We start from the raw sequence: 12442 nt of genomic DNA, 5'->3' as shown, positions 1-12442 counted from the left end.
TTGTTTTTGTGGATAAAAATGAAATAAGCAAACATCAACACCCATCTTGGAAGAGGATACTTCTTTGGCACAATGGGAGATCCACTGGGGACTGGTTTTAGCACCAAGACTTCTAGCTGTTATCCCTAGTGTATGGTACTGAAGAAGTATAGAAAATATACTACGCTGGTATGTACCACTCAATTTTGTTTTGCTTAAGGCCAGACCAAAAGATGTGTATTCCATAGCATTAAGCAAATGTTGAATCCATTTTTTTAGTGTGCTAGTCCAGAGTTTTAACAGTTACTTAAACATTATTATGTAACATGTTAGGAAACTTCCCAATTGACTCATTGTTACTACTGCTTTTAAAAGTATGCTTATGTCCCTTTTTGAAGAAAATCACCTTAAAAGGTAAGAAAATTTGAACAAAAGTCCCTTCAGAATGCTTCAAGAGAGCAATTTAACCTCCCTGAAGTAATGAGAAAAAGTCACTAGTAAGCATTACGTGTTACTAAAGGAAAGTGACAATATTTAACAGTAACAAGTTACACTTATAATAAATGGTAGTATTATTACTTCCTCTAGGTTAGAAGTAATGTTTACTGGTGACTTTTTCCTCATTATTTAGAAATGCTTTGTTCAGACTATTCAAAGAGACTGTTGTTCAAATGTTTGGCCATTATCCTGTGTGTTGCTACTTCTAATGTGTTACTTTCAAACTTTGTGACACTTTTTTGTTTTGTTTTTGAACAGGCGAGCCAGAATTTCGATATATGGCAGGGGCTCATGGGAATGAGGTGCTTGGACGTGAGCTATTACTTTTGTTAATGCAGTTTATGTGCCAGGAATATCTGGCTGGAAATCCACGTATTATACGTCTTGTTGAGGATACCAGAATTCATCTTCTTCCTTCAATCAACCCTGAAGGATATGAGAAAGCCTATGAAGTAGTAAGGAAGATTGTTATTTTACTTCATTCCAATAAATAATCAGTTATGATATTTGATTAACTATGTTCATAATATTCCATAATTAGTTATGATTGATTGATACAATAGATACTCCTATAAAAGAATTGACAAACTATGTTCATAAAAATTCCACAATCAATTGCCTTGTCTATGGTAGAAGGAGGACAAGGTAGCTTGCAAATGGAAAGACTTTAATTAATTATGGTTCTCCCAGTAATGCAGTTAATCTGATAATTTAATAAAATTGCCAACCATTTCTTAGAACAAAAAGTGCTTCAACAGCGTATTTTTCAGATTGAAAGTGGCCAGGGGAAACATTTAAAAAAGAATCTTTAGAAAGGTTTTTGCAGTTAAATGATATTGAACTTATTTCTCTTCATGTTGTAACTGAGTTAATAACTCAGGCGGGTTACAGACCGCCATTTAGTACGTATTCTATACGTACTAGGGTTAGGAAGGGGCGGTGCTTCCGCACCCCCCTATCCCTAGTACGTATAGAATACGTACAAGATGGCGGCGCCCTGTTCATATGGGCGCCGCCATCTTTACGTATCGGATGCTGTGCGTCTGAACGTGTCGCGGCGCTAATGACGTCGCGAATGTGCCCCTGGTACCTCGCGACGTCATTAGGGCGCCGCAAGAAGAAGCTCCATTTTGGAGCTTCATTTTTGCTCCGTAACTGAGCCGCGCGGTTTGGCTGCGACGGCTCCCTTACGGAGCAAATGGCGGCGGCGGCAGACCGCCTCAAAGCGGCGGTCTATAACCCGCCTCAAACTATATATAAACAACCCTGGTTTAATTGCCCTGGAACATCATTTTGCTTTCTTTTTATTTCAACTTCACTGTTTCTTTCCATTAATTAATTATGCTGTTCATTAACATCTTGCTACCTTATTCATTTATATTAATTGTGTATCCAGCCACACACTTAGGCACAAGCCTGCAGCTAGCTTCACAAATGGGCTTACACGTTATAGAAAATATGATGACCTATGTAGATTTTCTGCCCCCCCATCAAATGGCAAAATTGCTTAGGAATGAATAGATAGACTATTCAAAAATATTCAAGCAAGTGTTGAAAAACATTAGTGTTGTTCTTCCTTAGCGGAAAGAGATAAATAAATCTGTCAGCACCATAATCATGAATCCTTGTCCCCTACTTGGGATGATCTCCCTTGTCGGTCTTACTGTAGCCAAATATAACAGAAACCTTGGCTACATAGATTGTAAAAAGCTGTGTCTGAATTAGAGTCACACCAATAGGCAGGTGTTTAAGAAGATTAAAAAGAATCCTGAGATACCAGTTAGAAGTTCCATTAAGACCGTTTTCTTTTCCTTTGGCTGGTCTCCCTTGATGATCTTATTATAGCCAAACATGAAAGAAAGTTCAGATGCAAAAATGGTAAAAGGTAATGCTTCAATAGACAGAGCTTGTAATGCATTGTTTTTTTAAAAAAAGTAAATTGTTAGTGCTTAGGGATATAAAGAACAAATAATTTCTACAAGATTCTCTCCACTGGATGAGAACACAAAGATTTCCATGCAGTTCCTATTGTTGCTTTGGAAGTATTTGTGGGGAAATACATTTTTTTTCTGTGCAGAAAACATACTTTCTGTTCATTTGTTTAGAGGAATGTCAGTGTTTTAAGGGTTGTTTTTTTTCTTCTGCCACTCCAAGCATTGATGAATGGTTATTAGACCTATTGGATGTGATCAAAATGGATAAATTAATGCTACTGATAAATAGATAATCTACAGAGGAAGTGTGGAAAGAGTGGGAAATATTAACAGAATATTACAAAAATAGATGAAGGATATAAATCAGGAAATAGTCAAAATATTAACATTCACAAAATAGCAAACAAAGATCTCAACTTAAAATAAGAAAGCATAAAGTACTGAATATGTCTTACTTTCAAAAAATAAAGAAGTAGTTAAGCATAAACAAATAATCCACACAATTCAGATGGACTGTTGGAAGTTCTAATAGAAGATAAAATAGAATATATTTATAATAATTTACAGTGTCGGTTAATTGTACCTTACTTACAACCGATGAAGAAAATGCAGCAAATGCTTCGCTCAGCCAAGGACCAGAGAGACCCTCTCACAGCCGCAGGACTTTACTGCATACCATGCAGCTGTGGACAAGTCTACATAGGGACCACCAAACACAGTGTGCAAACCAGAATCAAGGAACACAAGACACACTGCAGACTGGGCCAGCCAGAAAAATCAGCAGTAACAGAACATGCTACAAACCATCCTGGGCATAAAATACTGTTTGAAAACACTGAATTTCTGGACCATGCCAGCCACTACCATGTCAGGATGCACAGGGAAGCCACTGAAATCCACAAACATCTGGATAATTTCAATCGGAAATAAGAAACCCTAAAAGTGAACAAAATTTGGCTACCTGTCCTGAAGAATAGCAAAATGAGGACTCAGCAAATGCAAATAGGAAACCACTCAGAGTCAGGGGCTTTCTCAGCAGATAATGGCCTGTTACAGACTGCCAAAATAAAGCTGCTTCGGGTCTCTTTGGAGGTATGCTGTTTAAATGATGCATGGGTCCTAAGAGTCCGGAGGTCGTGCCAAAGCCACACTCCATTCCTAAGCACTGGAGTGCAGCTTTTGGTGCAGCTTCTGGATTCTGAGGATGCATCATTTAAATAGCACACCTCCAAAGAGACCCGAAGCAGCTTTATTTTGGCAGTCTGTAACAGGCCAATGATCACCAATTAGCAGACATTAATCCTCGTTTGCATTAGCCTCCCAGCTTGAGGCCTGCCATCAGCACACAACAATACACATGCAAATCACTCCTGCATTTCCAGGCTCACACAGTATATATAGACCCAACTTTTTCCAGGCAAGCATTCTCTGAAGATGCCAGTCACAGATGCTGGTGAAACGTCAGGAAGAAACTCTTCTAGAACATGGCCACATAGCCCGAAAACCCCACAAAAAACTATGGATGCCAGCCATGAAAGCCTTCAACTGTACCTTAATTGTTTATGTATAATCATTTATGCATATAGTGGAAACATCTGCTGAATGCATCTATGAAATGTAATATCTTTTTAATAATAAAGAATAAATAATAAAAAAAGAAAATGCATCTTTGTTTGCAATATGTTTAAAATATTGCTATTTTCATTGGCATTTGGGAGACTTGTTCTGTGTCTTTAAGAAGTAAAGACTGGGCTCCAACATTATAATTCTACTGGATTTGCCTGCTTTTGCCAGTGGAACTTGGTGTGTGTGTGCTTTTTTTCCCTCTCCTCACCCTCTTTAATGCCTTAAAGACTATTCTGGAAGGCTGGAAAAATCCCTGAAGTAAGTTTTGAGTGTCACAGAAGGAGGAAGAGGGACATTCTAATTTTAATTCAAAAGTGATAGTCCAGTGGAAATACACTGTTGGATCCTGGCCTCAGTTTGACACTAGAAGATCTGTTCAATTTTTGCTGCCATAAAAATGCTAAATAAATTGATCACTGCCTTACAGGGTTCAGAATTAGGAGGATGGTCTTTAGGTCGATGGACTCAGGATGGCATAGATATCAACAATAACTTCCCTGACTTGAATACTTTGCTTTGGGAAGCTGAAGATCGGAGGAAGGTTCAGAGAAAGGTCCCAAATCATCACATTCCAATTCCAGAATGGTACCTCTCTGAGAATGCTACAGTAAGTAAAAGTGGCACCAAGAAAAGCACCATCTCTATATAAAGTGGTTAAAAATGGTTAAAAAAAATTTATTGGCAATGTCACAACTGTGTCAGAATAATGAAGGGTGCTCCTCTGTTGGTCTTTAAGGATTAGAAGCAATGGGCAGGGTTTTGGCATATTTGTTAACCATCCAGTAGTCATTCTGGGCTTGCTGCCTTTGTAGACTTTGCTTCTCAAAAGAGGACTCCTTGCTTAGGACTCTAAGGCGGGTTACAGACCGCCAAAATGCGGCGGTCTGCTGCTGCCGCCGGTTGCTGCATCCGGGAACCGCAGCAGCCAAACGGCGCGGTTCTCGGACGCAGCAAAAAAGGAGCGTGAAAATCACGCTCCTTCTTGCTCCCTGGAAGAGACGCCGTGAGGCGCTAGTTGCGCACTCGCAGCGTCACTTCCGGGGTGTGACGTGTGGACGCAGAGCGTCCGTTATATCAAGATGGCGGCAGCCGTGTGGAATGGCCGCCGCCATTTGTTACAGACTCAGTCCATGCTAGGGTTAGGGGCGTCTGGAAGACACGCCCCTTTCTAACCCTAGCACGGACTGAGTCCGTCCTAGGGTGCCCCGTTTGTAACGGGCCTAAGTTTGGACAGTGACAGTCTTGTCTGAGACTTCAAAATTCCTTGTTGAGATGTCAGATGACATAAATCAATAAGAATGAAGAATACACAATCCTAATTAATTAATGAGCACCAGTTTTGTGTAGTGGTTTGAGCTCTGGACTGCAACTCTGGAGATTAGGGTTAAATTCCTTGCTCAGCCACGGAAACCACTGGGCAACTTCCCTCTTCCCAGTGGACATGTCACACACTTGGGTCACCATAAATTGGAAATGACTTGAGAGCACACAACAAAAACAACAACAACAATTCATTGACAGGGATTAAATGTTATTAAAGCTAGCATGATGTAGTGGTTTGAATGATGGATCACAACTCTGGGGACCAGGGTTTGATTCCCATCTCAGCCATGAAACCCACTGGGTGAACCTGGACAAGTCAGATGCTCTTAGCCTCAGGGGAAGGCAGTGGCAAACCTCCTCTGAGCAAATCTTGCCAAGAGAATCCCATGATAGGGTCGCATTAGGTAAAAAGTGAGTTGAAGGCACACAACAACATCAGTATGCACACATATATATTCTCTTATTGAATTGTATTGCACTTATTGGCAAATGTACTCTGAACAAATGTTGCCAAGAAAAGTCTATGGGCTTAGGGTTGCCATTAGTCAGAAACTACTTGAAGGCATGCAACAACAATGGCAATGATGTTAATTATTAATCAGTATGTAGAGAGATCTTGTAGCACCTTTGAGACTAAAGAAAAAGGTTGGCAGCATGAGCTTTTGTAGACTTAAGTCTACTTCCTCAGATGCATTTGGTAACATCCATCTAGTTTATTGAAAATAAGACTACTGTCTGCCCTCAGACACATTTTACAGTTATTCTGCTTTGTTCAGTTAATAATCTGAAATATGAATTTAGATTTTTCTTTATCTTTTAGATTCTGAGACCTCAGAATGGCCTACAAAGGATAGGTTTGGCTGAAAAATGTCCATTTCCAGGAATGGAGTGGGGTAGTGACTCTGTTAAATAATAAACTAAGGAACAAATGAACACACAACCTACAGTAAATTGCATTAATTAACAATGCAACAATATTACTTCATTTCTGCTTGTTGTCTATGGGTGCTGATCATTTTTCCCCCAGTGGCTGAACACAACCATCTTGAGGTAAAATGAGGAGAAAGCACTTAAATAAATCCTACTTAAGGGCTATTACTTCAGCTATCATTTTTATAATACATTAATTTAATTTGGTACCTCTTTCTTTCTAGCTGTTTACTATTCCATTTTCTTTAACAAAACTCCCAGCAGTCTAAAGATATTAGTGTATACCAGCAGTGTTTGGAATATAGACTGCAAAAGTATAGCAGTGTCCCTGTTTTTGCCTTTGTGGATGATGACTGATAGAGAAAGAGAAAGGCTGTCCTTTATCATCAGAGTACTCCTATCAGGTGCCAGTGACAGTTGTGTACATAACAGTGTAGCTGAGGAATGTGGATGAATTTCTTAACACTGTGGCCTGCTAGAAACACAAAACTTCTAATATGCTAGGCTTAGGCTGCCCAGGCCCTTTTACCTGTCTTTTTTCCTCTCATGCATTGAATGCTTGCCCACATCTCCTTTTTTTAGAGCCCAAGGTACAGCAATACATCTACACTAAATCTTACCATAGTTTGGTTGGAGTTGCTCTGACCTAGGCTGGTGAACTGCTAGTGTTGTATTCACATGTACATTCCCTTATGCCAGTGATTGTATAATTTTTTGTCATGATGTAACATCCATATTCAGGTCACAGTTTTGTAGACACTTTCTACATGTATAACCATGTCACATGTAGTTGTGCCATTATATAGTTATGGGGTGCCAACAACAAGACATTTCCAGGTTATGATGACCCAAAAGCAAACCTATCCTGGGGTTTTCTTGGCAAGATTTGTTCATAGGGGGTTTGCCTTTGCCTTCATCTGACTGCTTTATCACACTAGGGGTCAAACAGGATTTAAATTAGAGTTAAACTAGAGAAAACCAGGAAATGCCTGATGTTTATCACATGACATTCCTGGTTTTCTTTAGTTTAACTCTCATTTAAATCCTGTTTGCCCCCCTAGTGTGATAAAACAGTCTGGCTGAGAGCATACGACTTGCCCAAGGTCATCCAGTGAGTTTCCTTGGCTGAGCTGAGATATGGACTGTTGTTTCAAGAGTTGTACTCCAATGCTCAAAACTCTACACCATGCTGGCTTTCTTTTCTTTGAATGCCTATACTATATTTCGAAATGCTCAACTGCAATTTTAAGTTACTGCAAGGCTAGAAATTTGGGAACTTAAAGAAAATTTAATGAGAAGGAGAATTTTTATTCAGGAGGGCAATAGCCACATCCCCCCCCTCCCATTGCTATATTCCTGAGTTATAGCTTTTTGAATGGTGCCTAACTCCTCATCAGTATCATCATTGTACCACTTGATGGTACAAAGCTACCATTGCTAGGTGCTTTTAAGCAAGGCCTCCTTACTCCTCTTCAGTCTTACCATGTGTCATATGGATGGTGGCATCTATTATTTATGTTGTAAAACATCACAAATTAATATTTATTAAAACATAATAATAGCTTACCTTACAAGACTGTATGACTCCTGTAACATGCATGTTGCAAGTATTACAGCTGGATAAATGATGTCATTTCATACCTGAAAACACTACACAAATCATAATGCCAGTGATGATTATACCACACACTTTCTGAAATGTTAATTGTTACATTTATCATCAAAGCACACACTTTGCATAATACATGCCCAAGAGGTTTAACTACCTCTGTAAATAGTTTTCATCATCAAGAAAATAGCTTCCTGTAATTCAAGCCTATAGAAGTTACGTTTTAGATTGCAATTCCCAGAATCCTCCCGCTAGTAATGGCTGAAGGATTCTGATAGTTTTACTACAAAAATTATTTTTTCTGAGCTCTGTCTGTGAAGGCTTTCTTTTGCCTCTGTTACATTTTCTTTAAAATAACAACAACAACATAAAGATGTACTGATCTACTGCTGCTTTTTAGTCATTTTGAGCTTTTGTGTTGGGCTGTGCATTTAACTTTGTTGTAGTCTTTCAGTTTTTAATTAGTTTAGTATGCATGTCTGTGTGATTTTACTCTTGCATATTGCTCTGGATACAATAAATGCAAAATATACAATAAGAGAATATATGTGTTGTTGTTGTGTTTCTTCAAGTTGATTTTACTTATGGCAACCCTAAGGCAAACCTATTGTGGTGTTTTCTTGGCAAGATTTGTCCAGAGGAGAATTGCCATTCATAAGATTTTCACTGCCTTCCCCTGAGATTGAGAGCATGTGACTTGCCCAAGTTCACCTAATGGGTTTCATGGCCAAGCTGGGAATCAAATCCTGATCTCCAGAGTTGTAGTTCTGTAGTCAAACGTCACCAAACCTCAGGTTAAAACAGACTGCACCAATCACTCTGATTTTGATATCTGTTTCAAAAATAACCATTAAAGTTATATAGAAATCTCCCCCAGGAAATGTGACTGTAGAGGGTCCCGGAGGCCTGCTGCCTGCAGCAATGGCAGGGAGGAGCTCAACATTTGATGAGCCCCAGTGGGATTAGGCCAAGGGTTTCAGCAAGTAGTGCAAGGCACTGTGATGCCAAATGGGGGGCAGGGAAAGAGGCAACTTACTGTAAGTGCATGAGCATTGTATGAGCATTTGTCTCTTAATGATCCTGCTCAGTTTCATCCTGGTTTTATTATCCTGGTTTCTGCTTCTTAATCCTGGCTCAGTCCTGGATAAGATTTTCATGAATTTTGTAGTACCTGTATGCAGTCTTGTCATCTTGAGTTCTTCTCATTTTCAAATGAGAAGACAATATTCCTTATCTCCTCAGATTTGTTGTTAGCTTGTCTAAGGTTGACAACTCATGGTGACCCTATGGATGAGACATCTCCAAGCCCTCCCCCCCACACACACACAGCTCTGCTTAGGCATGTAGATTCAGGCCTGTGACCTCCCTGATTGTCTAGCTATATGGCATACAATCTTCCTCTCTTTTGGCTTCCCTCCACCTTTCCTAGCATTATTGTCTTTTCTAATGCCATGCCTTTTCATGATGTGACCAAAGTACAACAGCCTCAATTCAACCATCTTGGCTTTCGTGGTGAATTCAGGCTTGATCTATTCAAGACCCATTTGTTTGTTTGGGCTGTCCATGGTATTCTCAGCATTTTTCTCCACCACCATATCTCAAATAAGATGATTTTCTTCTTACCTGCTTTCTTTTCTGTCCAGGTCTCATATCCGTACATGTTGATGGGGAGTACAATGACTTGGACTATTCTAATTTTATTTTTCAGTTGTATATCTTTATTCTTTGGAATCTTGTCTAGTTCTTTCATAGAATCATAGAATCATAGAATCGTAGAGTTGGAAGAGACCACTAGGGCCATCCAGTCCAACCCCCTGCCATGCAGGAAATCCAAATCAAAGCATCCCTGACAGATGGCCATCCAGCCTCTGTTTAAAGACCTCCAAGGAAGGAGACTCCACTACACTCCAAGGGAGTTTGTTCCACTGTTGAACAGCCCTCACTGTCAGGAAGTTCTTCCTAATGTTGAGGTGGAATCTCTTTTCCTGTAGCTTGCATCCATTGCTCTGGGTCCTAGTCTCTGGAGCAGCAGACAACAAGCTTGCTCCCTCCTCAATATGACATCCCTTCAAATATTTAAACAGGGCTATCATATCACCTCTTAACCTTCTTTTCTCCAGGCTAAACATCCCCAGCTCCCTACGTCTTTCCTCATAGGGCATGGTTTCATTGCTCCTCCTCCCATTCTTAATCCAGGGCTTCCAGATTCAAAGATTAGCATCTTCAAGGGGTGTGTAACCTTAACACAAGCTGAATCCCTGTTCCTTGTTTTGCTTTTCAACTGCCTAGGAGCACCTCTGTCTCATCTGGACTGAGTTTCAATTTTTTCTCCATCATCCAGTCCATTACTGATGATAAGCAGTGGGTTCCATTCAGCAGCTACATATTAGTTGCTGATGTGCCACAGTATATAGCTTCTGTCCATAATCATAGTGGACCATTGAATTTGCTTACAGAAAGGAGAAAATTCTTTGGTCAAAAATACTCTTAGTGCAACCTGGGGATAAACAGATTTAATTTCATTTTTATTTGGATTTTAGAAAGAAAAGTCATATCAGCTAGCCATTGTTATGTGAGGCAATCACATTCTATAACAATATGGAAAAAAGTAAATTAAATATCACAGATGTTTATTGTCAGTAGTGTCTGCATGGGTCAGTATACTCCAGGAGTAGCTTGGCATGTACTAGCCTTGGAGCTGCCCCAATCTGTCCCCCTTTATCTGAAGCCCTCTGTTCCAATGTTGGATGGCTGTTCCAATGCATGTCCTGCTCTGCAATGTCAGGTGGCTGTTCTGATACAAACCCTGTGTGGCTGCCACTTCTGTGCATCCCTCACTCTGAGGTCAGAATGAGGCACCCAGCTTCAGTCACATGGCAGAGTGCCTTGTCCTGACATCACAGCAAGTGATGCATGTCAGCAGCAGCCACACTGGGTGACATAGCAGCATGTACATGTAAATAGTCTACAGATATTGAGTCAGAAGGATCTGGATCTTCCAAAAAAAAAAAATCTAGAGCAACTAATGACTTTTTTTTACACCTTTATAGGGGGGTATAACCCAGGTTTGATTCTGGACATGCCAGAGATCATCCAGAGTCAGGGACTGAGCCTTGCCTTGTCTGAATTCTGTGTCCATAGGATGAGGGCAGACCATTTTATTTGGCTCATGCCAAATAACAGGGCCTTGTTAGGTTCAATTAAACCAGCATTGCTGTTGATGTTGGCAGTGCTCCTAATATTCAAGAGCCCAGGATACTTATGCTTAGGTTGAATCCTGGTTCCAGATACAGTAGAAAAGGTTCCCACTCATTTAAAAAAATCAGCTTCATTTTTGCCATTTGTTTGACAAGCTTGTGGTAATTGTTCCATGCTAAGGATTCCCCGAGGTGGCTTAATTGTTTTTCTTCTCTCCCTATTTTTGCCTCTCCTTTCACTAGGTGGCAGTTGAAACACGAGCAGTAATAGCATGGATGGAAAAAAATTCATTTGTGCTTGGGGGCAATTTACAAGGAGGAGAACTCGTTGTTGCTTATCCTTACGATATGGTCCGGTCCACGTGGAAAACTCAAGAGCATACACCAACTCCAGATGATCATGTTTTTAGGTGGCTGGCATATTCCTATGCTTCCACTCATCGGCTAATGACAGATGCTCGAAGGAGAGTATGCCATACAGAGGACTTCCAGAAGGAAGATGGAACTGTAAATGGAGCTTCATGGCATACCGTTGCCGGAAGTAAGTATTCCTTTTTAAAAAAAACAAACTGGTAGAGGTTGAGTCTCCCTTAGAATTCCAAAATCTGAAATACTCCAAAATCTAAAATTGTCCACCTAGATGGATGAGACAATGATGTTTATCACACTATACTCTTAAAGTGCTACTATTCCACTTTGACTCCTCTAGCTGCCTCCTGTTGCATTCTGGGATTGGCAGTTTTAAGGAGGGGTATTTAGAATTCTCAGACAGAGTTGCCTGAGAATTCTAAATACCCCTCCTTAAAACTGCCAATCCCAGAATGCAACAGGAGGCAGCTAGAGGAGTCAAAGTGGAATAGTAGCACTTTAAGAGTATAGTGTGATAAACATCAAAGATAACTTTGCTTTCTTATGGTTCATTATACACAGACTTTGTTTCATGCGCAAAATTATTTAAAATATTATGTATAAAATTACCTTTAGACTATGTTTATAAGGAGTATATGAAACACAAATGAACTTCATGTTTATACTTGGGTCATCATTTATATGCAAATATTCCAAACTCTGAAGAAGAAAAACCAGACTCCAAAACACTTCTGATCCCCAGCATTTTGAATAAGGGAGACTCAACCTGTAAAAAATTTCTAAAAGGTCATACTTGTTATTTTTCTCTTCCACCATCACTATAATGGCTGTCACCCACCTACACAGAATGGAAACAACACTCTAATGACTGTGTCCTTTTGTGTTTTGCAAGATGTCCCTGGATTGACACTGAGCTGTCAGATTTTCATCACCAAGGACTCATTTTCTGTTAGTGCTCTCCATGGTTCATACCTGTC

At 39.9% G+C, this 12442-nt stretch overlaps 1 protein-coding gene across 1 annotated transcript in view; it reads left to right on the top strand.

Moving 5' to 3' along the window:
* Window positions 1-12442, top strand: part of CPXM2 (carboxypeptidase X, M14 family member 2) — a 106587-nt gene that overhangs the window by 61941 nt on the left and 32204 nt on the right. Inside the window, exons 9-11 of the mRNA XM_089507824.1 lie at window positions 736-932; window positions 4465-4644; window positions 11340-11637. Coding sequence (XP_089363950.1) covers window positions 736-932; window positions 4465-4644; window positions 11340-11637 — 675 coding nt within the window. The remainder of the gene's footprint in view (window positions 1-735; window positions 933-4464; window positions 4645-11339; window positions 11638-12442) is intronic.

Source organism: Sceloporus occidentalis, unplaced genomic scaffold (genome assembly GCF_023333645.1).
Source record: "Sceloporus occidentalis isolate IW3139 unplaced genomic scaffold, rSceOcc1.0.p SCAF_2, whole genome shotgun sequence".
Lineage (NCBI taxonomy): Eukaryota > Metazoa > Chordata > Lepidosauria > Squamata > Phrynosomatidae > Sceloporus > Sceloporus occidentalis.
This window is presented reverse-complemented; position numbering and strand designations above follow the sequence as displayed.